The following is a 13,969-nucleotide window of genomic DNA, read 5'->3' on the forward strand; positions in this document are numbered from 1 at the left end:
CTTTTTCTATGTTAAATGAATAAGGCCTCTTCTGATTTAAATAGACTTCTGAAACCCTATCAGAAGAGACACAATTGTTAAGAAATAATTAATTAAACTAATCTGAATTAATAAAAAATTATTAATTTGAAACTAAAAAATTAATTTAAATATGAAGCACAAGGCCCATCTTTTTTATAATTAAATATTATATTATCTATATAATATTTAATGCCCAAATCGAATTTGAAGCCTAATTGATTCTACTTGGCCCAACTTCCATTTATTCAGTGTAGGACTACCACACTTATAAAGGCCTCAATTTTTCTTCTTTCTACCAATGTAGGACAAAAGTCCTTGAATTTCATTCAAACTTCCAACAGGGAGGAGAGAACTTAAATTGCAAGGAGAACCCAAGCAGAGGTCACAAGAGAACCTAAGTCGCAAGCACAGTACGTCTATCTACCCCTCAAATTTGGAAGAAGGTGAAAAAAAATTAAGGATGAAAGGATGTATATTTGAAAAAGGACAAGAAGTGAGAGATACAAAAGTAATTGGACTTTGATGATAATGATGAATGGTACTGATTGATGAGTCTGGTGAGATTTTTGGAATGGTGTCGTGGGTGTGCTCCAGGTGCTGCAAGCGAAGAGCATGGGGGTTGTCTAAAGATGTGATGACTCGGTGAGCGTTGATGAGGCTCACAGAGAAAAAAAACGGCTTGGTGAGCGGTGACGAGGCTCACGAAGGAAAGAAGATCAAGTCATCGTGGTGTGCTGCCCATAGGATAGGATCTGTAACAGAAATAAGGTAATGAAGAAAAAGGAAGAACTGTGGTCTTCAACAACGAAAGCCTTTCTTTATCAAAAAAAACAAATATTTTTAAATAAAGGTTAGAAGGAGAGAAGTAGCAAGAGGGTTAGACTATGAGCTGGTGCAGCGGCGGCAGCAACAGGGCCACAGCAGCAGCAAACTTGCTAGGGTCCTGCATTTGCACTCCACAATTAATCACATGCACTAGCAATGGAATAGAAAATCAATCACACAAACAAACGAAAACAATCAGTTGGGAATATAGCACAGTACCAATATAAACACCCACATGGGTGAAGGATGAAAAAACGCCAAAGACTCTCAATTTAGCGGATGATTTCAAATATTAGCAACTAAGGTTGTGAAACATAGGGTCGTGAAGAAAATAGGGTTTGCAAACAAGTAGCAAAGAGACACCCTAGAACTAGGCTCTGATACCAAGTCAAACAAAGTAGGGCAAATACTTACTTATATATTCTTCTCCAATATTAAGGAACCAAAAATCCTAACTAAATAAGGACTCACTAACATGATACAATTAACACCAAAAACAAGATTTTGACCAAATTCTCTACAAGCTAGATCATCATCAATCACAAGAAATCTCATTTGAATGCACAATCATCGAATCTGCTCACGGTTCATAGCCATTTTTTTCATTTTGGCTTCTTCATCTTCAGATTTTCTCAATCATTGGCAACAGGAGAGTGATAAACTTGCCTTATACCTTAACTCAATATCTCAAGAACAACTATGATACTATTTCTTTCACAAAGAACATGATACAATTTCTCAACTAACTTCTCAATACAGACTCTCTCAGTTAATATAGAGTTAGTCTAACCAACTCTCAACTAAACATAGCCTAACTGATGGTTTACAACTAACCATAGTGCCAGCTCATATAGGGATTCCTATCAGTTACCCTCCCCACAAAAATAATCTTTGTCCTCAAAGATGAAATTCTGGAAATCTCAGCACCAAGGCATAATATGCTTTTCCAAGGTGCTTCTTGGTTTGTAAGTGATGTTGGCCATTGAACTAAAAAGGCTGGAGCCAAGTAGCAACTGGTTGTTTTGAACAAGGCCAATAGCCATGGTGACAAATAAAATAGTCCAATCAAGAGAACCAGCAAATTCTCAATCATAATAATAGGAATCTCTATCTGAGATGGCACTATGTTTAGTTGTTAACCATCAGTTAGGCTATGGTTAGTTGAGAGTTGGTTAGGTTAACTCTATATTAACTAAGAGAGTCTGTATTGAGGAGATAGTTGAGAAATTGTATCCTATAAAAGCTCATTAATTGACCATCAATAGGGTGAGCCTTCGTCAACCCTACCCATGTATAGACTATCGGCAGGGTGAGCCTTCAGTAACCAGACTACCTCTTCGGCTTAAAGAAGGTGCCTGTTGTAGCAGGCTAGACAAAGGACATGTGGTAGCCTCTCAAGCAATGCCTACAATCCCACATTGAAATTTCACTCAAGCTGCACAGCTCCCAAGATCTATAAAAGGGGCGCAAGTCCCCAAAATGAGGTAATTATAAAAAGACTTCCTTAAGTTAACTTAAGCATCAGAAAGCCTTCATTGGTACCACACCAGTGCCCTAGGTCTTACCGTAGCTCTTTGTCTTGCAGAGCTTCCTCATCTATTGAAGAGCACAAGGAGGTCGAAAGTGATGCAACATCTCTAAGTTGGGCCTAAAAGTGCTCAACCACTTTTGTGCATCAACATTGTTGATTATGTCATGTGTCTTCGTTTAGGGTTGTGGATTTGTGTTGCCACTTTATTCTGGACTGGTTTATTGAGTTAGAGCACTTCCACCCATTTTTCATAGTAAATGGTAAAGGAAAATAAGGGCTGTTACCATTCATGTGAATAGTGCCTACCATGACAATTTTTTTTAATTACTTTTCCACCAATTGCCATGGCAACCTAACTGCAATCACTATCCACATGAGATTAATTTTATTTATACTTATGAGATTAATTTTGTTAAGATTTTCTGTTGCCATGTGTCCATATATATCAATTATAAAATTCACATCTCATATTTCGGACATAATTTTCGGATAAGATTTTTGGTTGCTACGTGTCCTAAGTTATTACAAAATTCACATATCAGATTTCAGATAACATTTTTGGTTGCTACTATTGTGCTAGATGTCATCTATATCCTATCTATTCACATCTCATATTTCGGATAAGATTTTCGGTTGCTATTATTGCAACACGTGTCATCTTTATCCTCTAAATCCTTTTATAAAACCACACCCTCAACTCACACCAATCATCATATCCTCTCTATCCTTTCATTTATCAAATTTTACAAAATACATTCTACTTTCAATGTCTTACATGAGGAGCTTGTTGGAGATAGCTGAGCGAGAAAATGAAGAAAGAATGCGCAAACGTGCTGAAGATGAAAGGGAGTGGGAAGCACATAACAATCAAGTTGTTTTAGCAGTGGGTATACTCAATCAAGAAAGCCAACACCACCATGGTTCACAAACTAGTCGTGGACAGATATAGACACTCTCGGAGCAAGAATCTCTTGGAAGATTACTTTATCCCAAATTCGTTGTACTCTAGTATTAATTTTTGAGGGAGATATAGAATGCAGCCCCATATGTTTAATAAAATCATGTATGATGTTTGCAATTACGACATATACTTCGTTCAGAAGTGCGATGCTACTTGTGTTTTAGGTCTTCTTCCGGAGCAAAAACTTACAGCTTCCTTACGGATACTTGCTTATGGCGCAGTTGCTAGTCGGGTCAATGAGATTGCTAAGATGGGGAAATCCACTATCATAGAGAGCTTGGTCATATTCTATGAGGCAATCAAAACTCTCTACACGTGGGATTACCTCCGCAAACCTACGGCTAGGGATATCTAAAAGCTTTTGTTAAAAGCTGAGGCTCAAGGCTTTCCAGGTATGATTGGAAGCATCGACTGCATGCACTGGCAGTGAAAGAATTGCCCAACTGCCTGACAAAGAGCTAATGGTAATAGGAAAGGCCAAAACATTATCATTCTTGAGGCCGTTGCATCATTCGATACTTGGGTTTGGCATGCCTTTTTTGAACTTGTGGGAGCTAAAAATAACCTTAACGTGCTCGGTCAATCCCTAATGTTCAACGATGTATTAAGAGGAAAGGCACCTCAGATCACGTATCAAATCAACAATACCGTATACTTGGGTGGGTACTACCTAGCCGATGGAATTTACTCGAGGTGGATGACATTCATCAAAACAATTCCGCATCCCCAAATAGGGAAGGAAAAACACTTTGCTCCCTATCAAGAAGGTTATAGGAAAGATGTAGATAGGTGTTTTGGTATCCTCCAAGCTTGTTGGGCAATCGTTAGGGGAACTTCTCGTATATTTGATAAAGAGGTGCTTTAGAGCTTTATAATGATGTGCATCATCCTCCACAATCATGTTGTGGAGGATGATTATGATGAACCAGAAGTGTTCGAAATTGACCCCATGAATATGAGATTGTGAAGAATTTATGAACAGCCAATAGGAGCAAATGGACAACCCCTAGAGCACGAACCTTTGATTAAAGACGATTATTACAATAACCGGATGATTGACTGTTATACTGAAATGCAATCTTCTTATGTTCACGAAAGACGTCAAGTTGACTTAATTAAGCACTTGTAGGGGATGGAAGACAATCACAGTCAATGAAGTCAAGTTTTTATGCTTTGAATAAATTGCAAGGATACTTTATCTTCCTTTATTATGCTTTGTTTTGATGTATGCAATGTTTTAAATAAATGGCTATATTAATTAATGCTTTCTTTAAGGAATAAAAGACAATCAATACAACTAATTAAGAGATGAAAACCTATCAATACAACCTAATGGTTTTCGTCATTTAACCAATCCGTGTTGCTAGGTTCGTTGTCACGTAAAAGCCTTCTTCTCATAACATCCCTTCGTTCTTGCTTCCAAAATGTCTTTGTTTCAGGAGACATGGTTCGTAACCATGGCCATGGTTTCCCGATCTTTCTTATCCCTACTATTTTTCTCTTGCAAATGCCTCATCTCTTGCCTTGTCAGCCTCATCTCTTTTGATGTCTCTCTCCATTCTCATTGCTCCTTGGAGAGCAATTTGTTCCAAGAATTTTGCACATTCATTGATCGAAGTGCTCCCTCTCTTGGCCTTTGCCACTTTTCTCCCAATAGGCCTTTATGTCCTTTGTATTGGTGAGTCCACATCAACTGGGGAGTCCAACGGTCATTCTGATGCCAGTGAATCATAAAGCAGCGTCTCGTTCAACACAATGCTCAGACCCATGTGATAATTTTGAATCTCGGACAATTCTTCACAACCTCCTAACATTGGCGATTGTGAAAGCTTTTTGTTGTGAATTTTAGACAACCTGAAAAATGGAGATTATAAGGATTAGTCTAAACACAAATTATCCTCGCAAGTGCACAAGGTCAATCGTAATATAGTATGGCAAATACGAGGTCATTCCCACGAGGATTGAGTTTAACTACCAATTAGTCTAACCTAATTTACTTCACAAAATACTTTAACTACTGTAATTATTGTAGGGGCTTTTTCGTTCCGGCAGCTACTACGGGCCTGGGCTACCGTAAATAGCAAAATGGATGAAATTGCCCCTTGAGCCTGAGTTCGAAGATCAAGCCCCAAAAATGCCTCGAAAGGACAGAGATGCCTTAGGAAACACCTTGGTTACCTTAACCAGCAAAAATAACAACAGCTTACAGATAAATTTTCTAGCTTGGCACGATAAGCTTGTGGCATGGGAGCAAAATTGTCATGAGTTTCGCACTGAAGAGAAAACTAAGTGTTCTTGGGGGTGAAAAAAAGGGTATTAAGGTAGGAGATGAAGAGCTTGCAGAGAGGTTTGGCTGAGAATAAGGAAAAAGAGAGGAATGGGTGGCTTGAGTATTATTTCCGGCAGCTTGACAGTGACTGTCAAATGATAGAGCAGCCTGCCAGAAGAGGGAAAAATGGGGAGGAGGATGAACAGAACACGAATTTGCTGGGTGTTGCAGGTGAGAGAGGAAGCTTGCTCTCTGAAATGTGGGTTGTTCTTGATTGGGTAGAAGAGGCCCCTTTTATAGCCGCTGGAAGCCATCATTTTCCAAGAAACCCTAATGGTTTTTATCCAATTTGGCCAAGTCTTTTCCTTCCTTTCTCCCCTCATCTCTTCAATCACCCTATTTTGGTGAAATCCACTCTGCCCATTTGCACAAAATCAGGGATTTTTGGGAGCTCAAGGCCCCATTTCCCGCGACTGTTTCAGACTCTTATTTTCAGCCATATCCTTCCTTTCCTTTCTTCCTTTTTTTATGGCTAGGTCTGATGAGGGAAAGAGAATGGGTATACATGCTGGTTCGGAGGGCAGCTCCTTGCGCGCCAATATCTCTTAGTCTCTTGGATGTTTTGCTTGAAAACTTGTTCCTTCCTTCCTTCCTAGCAACCCACGTGGTCTTTCAAACTCCTTCGTGGCTTTTTCTTTCAGCCAAAAGATGGAGTCTTTGCTGCTTGCTACTTCTAATTGTATGGATCTTCTAGGATAGGAATTCAATCTACCAAACAAATGGGCCACCTTCATCAAATATTGGGCTATAAGGGTTAATTTTAGTGGACCATTTTGATTGGGCTTTTTGGTTGGGCTATTTTAGTTGGGTTATTTTCCTTTTTGTGCTCACCTATATATTTGGGCCTAAGAAATGGGCTTGGGTTCTAAGGCTCCCAAGCAACCCGGAATCTCCATTTCTCGACCCATTAATGGGCCTTATGACAACTTATTACCATCCATACCACAACCCACTCAAGCAAGCCCCGGGCATCTTGCTTGGCTTGGGCCCACTTAAGCTTGTAGCGTGACATGTTGCTTATTTGCTTGGCGTGCATGTGTGCAAAGCGTATATGATGAACTTTCGCGTGCCCAAATTGGGTTTCTTCTTAATAAGGTATCGCATTGGACCGAGAATTTATTTGGGCCGAATCGTGGATTTTTTGGGCCTCAACAATTATATAAACAAGAAATTAAACACGTAGCATACTCACGTAAGCACAAAATGGATTTTGAAAGAATGATTTAATTACCAACGAAATTAAAAGACAAAACAAGTAGGAAGTCACGAAACACAAGGATGAGAAATTCAAATTGATAAAAGCACTAGGACAATGAATTCACCACTAGTAATCTGATCTAGCCTCTTATTCACCTACCTATTAACTAACCATTTGATGTCGCCGCTTAGTTTTCCTTTTTCATGAATTACCTATGGCATTTAGGCTAACTCGTATATTCCTACATGCAATTCGCCTACGGTATTTAGGTCAAATATCAACACATAGAAACTCATCAAGATCGGTGAAAACCTTGAACAAGCATGTAAACCCTAGGAGTATGGTATTTACCCTAGACGAATTACGAATCCTAATCACAAGAAGCAAGTCTCAAATTAGAGTATGGTATTTACTCTAATTTGCATATGATTAACTCAATTAAAAGTCTAGATGGTGATCAAGCATCAAGATAATCAACCAAGTTATTAAGCACAGTGATTAAGAATCCAACATCAAACGACAATCAATAGATAGGTAAAATAGGAAAACTAGATTATCATACTACGACTACATCATGCCCTAGAAAAAGAAGATTAGTTACACATAATCATAGAATTCGACATAAACAAAAACATAAGGAAGAAACAATAAAACTTAGCCAATTGTGGTACTCTTCCGGCGTCTCCAATTTCTCCTAGTCTTTTCGTCCCCCCCAAAGGAGTTGTTTCTCATGCTTAAATAAAACACCACACCTCTATTCCTACCCTAGCTGGGCTTTTATAGTAGCCCAAAAATAAAGAAAAACCTAATTAAAACATAAATCCAAAATGGGTAAGTAATTGACTCATCTTCCTACTTGGATTGGGATAACACGTCAGTTATTTTGCAGGCACGTTTGGGGTTGTTCCTCCTCCAAGAAAATTCGGCAAAAATATGTAAATTGTAGATTTTTGTCTTATCTTTCCAGCCATATATCACATGCCTTGAGGAAAAATCAGGAAAGTCTTCAAATAGTCATTCTTCCACAGCAGCACAGTTTTGAGACTTAACTTCAAAGACTGCTCTAATTGGCTGCTCCGAAAATTCTAGAAAAATTCCGCAATCATCTTCAAGGTCTTATCTTTCATCTTCAATTGGTCTATTACTAAAACTCCACAAAAGTCGTATTTCCGTTGAAAACAAATTACTTGCTCTGGAAAGCTGAAAATTGAGAAAATAAAGTAATAAGTCCTTTTTAAATCAAATTCTCCTACAAAAACTAAGTATAAAGAGTACATAAATGTGTAAATTTATGGACTTATCACTTTTTAGCCTTGTCAATTGCACCAAACCATAATTGTACTTGAATATTCTATAAATAAAAAAAAGTTTAGAAATGCAAGAAAATATCAAACAATATGAAAAATATTATTAAATGCAAGAAGATATCAAACAATATGACATTAATTTTAATAAAATGCTAATTACAAAAATTTTACCTCGTTGCCAAGATTTCGCCGCTTCAAACGTTATCCTTCGCTTTTGCCGATGCATCACTCAATTTCCCTAACTCTTTATTCAAAATTTCTCACCTATTAGCCAAGGCCATTTCCGTACAAGGTGTACCTGATATGAGAGAACTTAATCTCATTGCCTGTGATCAGGCAATGACCAACTTGGACTCAACACTCACACAACAAAACATCTTCCATGGTTGTGCACACGCCTCCGGTTTCGATGGAAGAGGCCATTTGTATTTTTACACAAATGAAATTTAGTGGTATAAAATAAAGATACGATATGAGGAGAAGAATTTGTATGAAGATTTGGTGTGGAAAGTAAATAAAATTGGTAGGTATTTATAGAAAAAAAAATTATGAATTTTTTTGTTATTCTATCAGAATTTTTCCCAATTTTTTTTTTTTCCAATTTTCATGCCTTTGGATGGAGAAAAAAAATTGATCGGACTCCTCATGTCACGCCACAACCTGGCATCAGTGAAAAAAAATTCAATTTTTTTTTACTGTTGGCTGGCATGACGCGCTCACGCCCCGCGTGTATGTCATGCACCAATGATAATTATAAAAAAAAAAAAAAGGACTTTTATTCGCTTACGCCAGCTTGGCGTCAGCGCTAACGTCATCGCCCACGGGTAGGAGCTTGAGCTAATCTTGCCTTGGGCCTTGCTCTGGCTTGGTGGACCCCATGTGTTACCAGGGCAGGAATTCACCGCTGGAGCCAGTTTTGGAAGCTTAAGGGGCCTTTTGCCTGAATTGGGCTCACCGTTGGAAGTGCTCTTAGAGATTCTAGAATTTGTGAAATTCAATTATTATGTCAATTTAGGAGGTTGTTGTGTTCAAGTTTGTTTTCCCAAATTGAAAAGTTGATTTAAAAATTAAAAGGGGTTTTATATTCTAGTTGTAGTTTAACATCTGTGAATATGCTTTTGAATCTCATACTGAACGAGTGAGGATGGTCTCATCCTACCTCCTGCGTTAGCCATACTTTGAAATTTGTAGCAGGACTAGGTTGCTAAGCTGCAGTTTGTCCTGAAATTTGTTATTTTGATTATAGATAAAAATTTGTTGTGTTTTTTTTATGGGGTATAAGCAGATACTGTTATCAGGTATCTAGTTTATAAACTAGTAATGCATGAGTAAAGTCAAACAATGTTTGTGAGAAAGCTCAAAATCTTGTGGTTACGCTTCTTTCACCAATACATTGTTTTTGTGTAAAATGTTCTTGATACATTCTCATTTATTTTCATGGGTTTTACCAAAAAAAGAATTATTGAGCCAAGTGAGATGCTCTTACAACTGAGCTATGAACTCGTTCATTTTCTTAAAGTTGTTGCTGAGCATGCACACAGCTACTCGGAAGTGCCTTATATAACAATATTTTAATTTAGAGCCCTTGATCAAACTAAAGCAATCTTCTTGCTGAAAAATGGCATCCTTCCAAATGGCAAAAGACAGCATACCTCTTTCCCTTTGTGAAGAATCAAAGTGGGAAAAGATATCTGAAACTAGGTTTTGAGTAATGGAAGATATAAGAGCGCGGACCGCATCCACAGGGCAGTGACCAACATAGTTGAGGCAAGGTTGTCATTAGCAATGTTCTATGGACCCAACAAGAACACAGTGATTGGTCCAATTGAGGATTTGATTGACGAGGAACACCCTCCATTGTACCGGAGCTATAAGTATGCAGAGTTTTTTGAAGAATTCTTCAAGCAAGAAGGAAAAAGAAGATTAGTGAAGGAAGCTTTTGAGTTGCACAATTGATATTGGCCATGAATCAATGAATACTGTAACGCCTCAATAAAATAAAGCTTTCATTTCGTTCATTTTAAATAATATATAAAAAAAGTCCAACAAAATAATAATAATAATATATGAAAATTAATAAATAATAAGGGAGTTGAGAGTTGTAGAGAATTCAATCAGAACTTGCACACACAATGCATCAGCTCACACAAAACCAGATGAATTGAAGAAAACAGAAAAAATGCAGAGAAAGAATGGCAACTCAGTAATGCTCAAAGGTTCGTTGCTATGCACAAGACATGACAGTGCACAGTACACTCATTTCTAACGAAACCATTCCTTTTTACAATACTGAGAATGTGATCTCAGCCTTACAATTGATCCAGCAATAATGTAAGCTGGACACTTGTCTTAAATCAGCAGGAATTTATAATTCAACAAGAGTTGCATAATCGATGACGTTAGCAGCCTCGTAGGAGGAAAGTTCAATTGACCATTCTCTTGTCTAATAAGAACCCAAGAATTGACTGAAATCTAGCGGTTTAAAAGCACCTTCACTTGATGAAAAATTAAAAACCAGACTTCAAAACTTGATAAAAAACTTGAGCTAATTTCCGAACATAAGAAAGTAAAGATGGCAAATGCTACTTCTTCAGCCCATATCCCAGAGGTGGTGCTTGGCTCTTCCATTGGCCCCAAGAACATGCCTGCGCTTGCCTTTGGCACAGCAGCTGACAACGTACAGCCTAATCTGTTGAAAACAGCAGTTCTTGAGGCCATCAAGCTTGGCTACAGGCACTTTGATACAGCTGCCATTTATGGCTCAGAGCAGACTCTGGGAGAAGCTATAAAAGAAGCACTTAAGCTTGGCCTTGTTGCTTCCAGAGACCAACTCTTCATCACTTCAAAGCTATGGAGCAATGATGCTCATCCTCATCTTGTCATTCCTGCTCTCAAGAAATCACTTGAGTGAGTCTCAAAATCTCACAATCTCACAATCTCACAATCTCACAATCTAATTTGGTTTTTCTTTTCTTTCAAGCAATTGGAATTTTGGGGTGTGTGGTTTTGTTTAATTATATGATTATGTGTGCAGAAATCTTCAATTGGAGTACCTTGACCTGTATCTCATCCACTGGCCCATCAGTGCTAAGCCAGGAAAATTGGTGTACCCACTAGTTGACCTTATGCCAATGGACTTCAAGGGTGTGTGGGCAGCCATGGAAGAATCTCAGAGACTTGGCCTCACCAAATCAATTGGAGTCAGCAATTTCTCCAGCAAAAAGATTGAAACTTTACTCTCTTTTGCTACCATTCCTCCTTCGGTCAATCAAGTAAGTCCATTTTCTTTCTATACATGCTTCGGTTTCTTTTCTTTTTCCAAATGAACAAAATTCATTAATTCGGAAGTCTGTGTGTAAATAATAAATATATGTGTAAATATAGGTGGAGATGAGTCCATTCTGGCAACAGAAGAAGCTAAGAGACTTCTGCAAGGCCAATGGTATAGTTGTGACTGCCTTCTCTCCTTTGGGTGCCATGGGGACCAGTTGGGGCGCCAATCATGTTATGGAAAGCAAAGTGCTCCAGGATATAGCAGAGGCTCGAGGAAAAACAATTGCTCAGGTTCTGTCACATTTTTTCTCTATTGTTCTTGAGATCTTTCTGTCACATTTTGCCACATTAATTGTTATATAGAAAAATACGGTGTGTCATATTATTTTTCAGTCATAATTAGGAGTAGATAGAACCCATTAATTATTTTCAGTAGATAGAACCCATTAATTATTTTCAAGTATATACATTTTGTGCATGGCTTCAATTCAAACAAACAATTTGTGACTCTGTGTGTTGGTACTTAAACTTGGGCAGGTTTGTATTAGATGGGTGTTCCAAGCAGGGGCAACTCTTGCTGTTAAGAGCTACAACAAGGAGAGGTTGAAACAGAATCTGCAGGTGTTTGACTGGGAGCTATCAGAGGATGACCTTAACAAGATCAATCACATCCCACCGCACAAAATGATGAGGAGAGAAGAACTGGTTTCTGCTGATGGATCATCATCACCATACAAATCCGTTCAAGAATTATGGGATGGAGAGATTTAGGTCTGAAATGAAAACCAATCCTTGTGTAACTTGTTTGTGTGCATCCAAACATAGAGGCGCTGTTGAGGGAAAGTGTGAGTCTCCCAACATAATTTCACCACCACTGTCTAAGCAATGGGGTTTTATTATTTATTTTAGGTTTGGTCCATTCGAGATGAAACATCTCTTAATTACAACCCTTGTTATGAATTACAAGAGAAAACTCGTTGATTAAAATTACAAAGGAACATAATTTGGGGGAACGTGTGTTTGTTTGGTTTTGTAGTTGCACCTAAGTAAAAGCTTAAGTTGCCTACATATCCATTGAGAGAATCAAGCCACTCGTAATTCAAGGAATCTTAGTGTGTGAATGACCCACTAAAACAATGGTTTGTGTATGGAAATTTGTAATGTTTGTGTGGGGAAATTTGTGGGCCAATTTGGATTTAGAATAAATCAGTGATTCTGTTTAGAATTATGTTTGGGGTGAATTTGGTTAAGAGAAACTAGGGATTCGAATTTGGTTGTGGTTGTATCTAGTGGGAGGCTAGACTGTCTATGTACCCTTAATGGGATCAAACCAACGTAATTCCAAAACTTGGGTGGTTTAATTTGTATGCTTTTATACCACTTGGGTCTTTGACGTGGTCTGGTACCATTTGGGCTTTGGCGTGGTTTTGTACCACGTGATTTGGTGTGGTTTTGTACCACTTGAGATTTTATGTGATTTTATGCCACTTGAGTCTTTACTTGACGATTTGGGAATGAGACTTTTTTTATTTGAGCCCATTAATCTATAATTTGTGAATTTGCGACTTTGCACTAATTGTTCGCCAATTGGATTTTTAATGGACAAGTCCATTGGACTTGAGACTTGCAATGAGCCAATTATATTTAAGACCGTCGATTCTTGAGATATGAGACGAATCCATTATACATGGGAGCTGTAGATCATGGGGTCATGGATTGTGCAACGGCTTCTAACCAGTCTTCTTGGCCCCAATTAATTTTACATTGGGGTATTAACTTGCAAGTGGCGTGGAACAAAACAACTTAGCCCCAGTTAAGCTTCTTTGGCTTTCACATGATGGCTCCCCAGCGCAACACATTTTATCATATACTTCATGTAATAGAATTCGGGCATAATCCAAGTTCCTTGTTTTGCTGCATACAGAGTTGCAATCCATCTTTTTGCATAATCTTGGATTCACTTTGGACATGCAAGTCTGCGAAGTCCAAGATTTTATTTTATTTTTTCCCTTAGAGCATCTCCACCCATAAGGGCTAAGGCAAGGGCAAGGGCAAGTAAGGGCTGCCACTATTCATATGAATAGTGGTAGCCTTGCCTTTTTTGGTTCCACCCCAAAAGGTTAGGGCAAGGGCAAGAAAAAAAAAAAGAATATGCAACAAAATATAAACTTGTTATGTATTTATAGGGAAAGTGAATAAAATTGTTTTGTATTTATAGGGAAAACATCCATAATTTTTTTGGTTTTTTTTTAAAAAAAATTTTGATTTTTTTTTCCATTTTTTTCAATTTTTTTGACTCGCTGATGTCAGCGTGACATCACCACTGACATCAGCAAACTCGGGCTGAAGCCCAGGCAAAATCTGCCCTTGGTCTTGCCCAGGCTGGTGGGACTCAGGACTTGCCCAGGCTGCAGGCGCTGCGCTGGAAGTCCAAAAATGAAGAAATGGGCCTCTTGCCCTGGCTAGAAGAGCTGCGGTGGACATGCTCTTATTTGCTGCAACTCCTCCTTTTGAATTCGCAAGT

General features: G+C 38.3%; 1 protein-coding gene across 1 annotated transcript; it reads left to right on the top strand.

Annotated features, from left to right (window-relative positions):
* On the top strand, positions 10,647-12,942 carry LOC18792503 (non-functional NADPH-dependent codeinone reductase 2). The gene is made up of 4 exons (XM_007222574.2): positions 10,647-11,079; positions 11,207-11,444; positions 11,557-11,736; positions 11,983-12,942. The coding sequence occupies exons 1-4, from the start codon at positions 10,745-10,747 to the stop codon at positions 12,214-12,216; spliced, it is 987 nt and encodes a 328-aa protein (XP_007222636.1). The 5' UTR covers positions 10,647-10,744; the 3' UTR covers positions 12,217-12,942.

The sequence above is a fragment of the Prunus persica genome, chromosome G1, assembly GCF_000346465.2.
Source record: "Prunus persica cultivar Lovell chromosome G1, Prunus_persica_NCBIv2, whole genome shotgun sequence".
Classification (NCBI taxonomy): domain Eukaryota; kingdom Viridiplantae; phylum Streptophyta; class Magnoliopsida; order Rosales; family Rosaceae; genus Prunus; species Prunus persica.

Bases quoted from the DNA above. Each gene is read 5' to 3' on its own strand.
- LOC18792503 (XM_007222574.2), top strand. From the start codon at position 10,745: ATGGCAAATGCTACTTCTTCAGCCCATATCCCAGAGGTGGTGCTTGGC. The intron at 11,445-11,556 runs GTAAGTCCATTT...GTGTAAATATAG, and splicing joins TTCCTCCTTCGGTCAATCAA to GTGGAGATGAGTCCATTCTG. The intron at 11,737-11,982 runs GTTCTGTCACAT...AAACTTGGGCAG, and splicing joins GAGGAAAAACAATTGCTCAG to GTTTGTATTAGATGGGTGTT.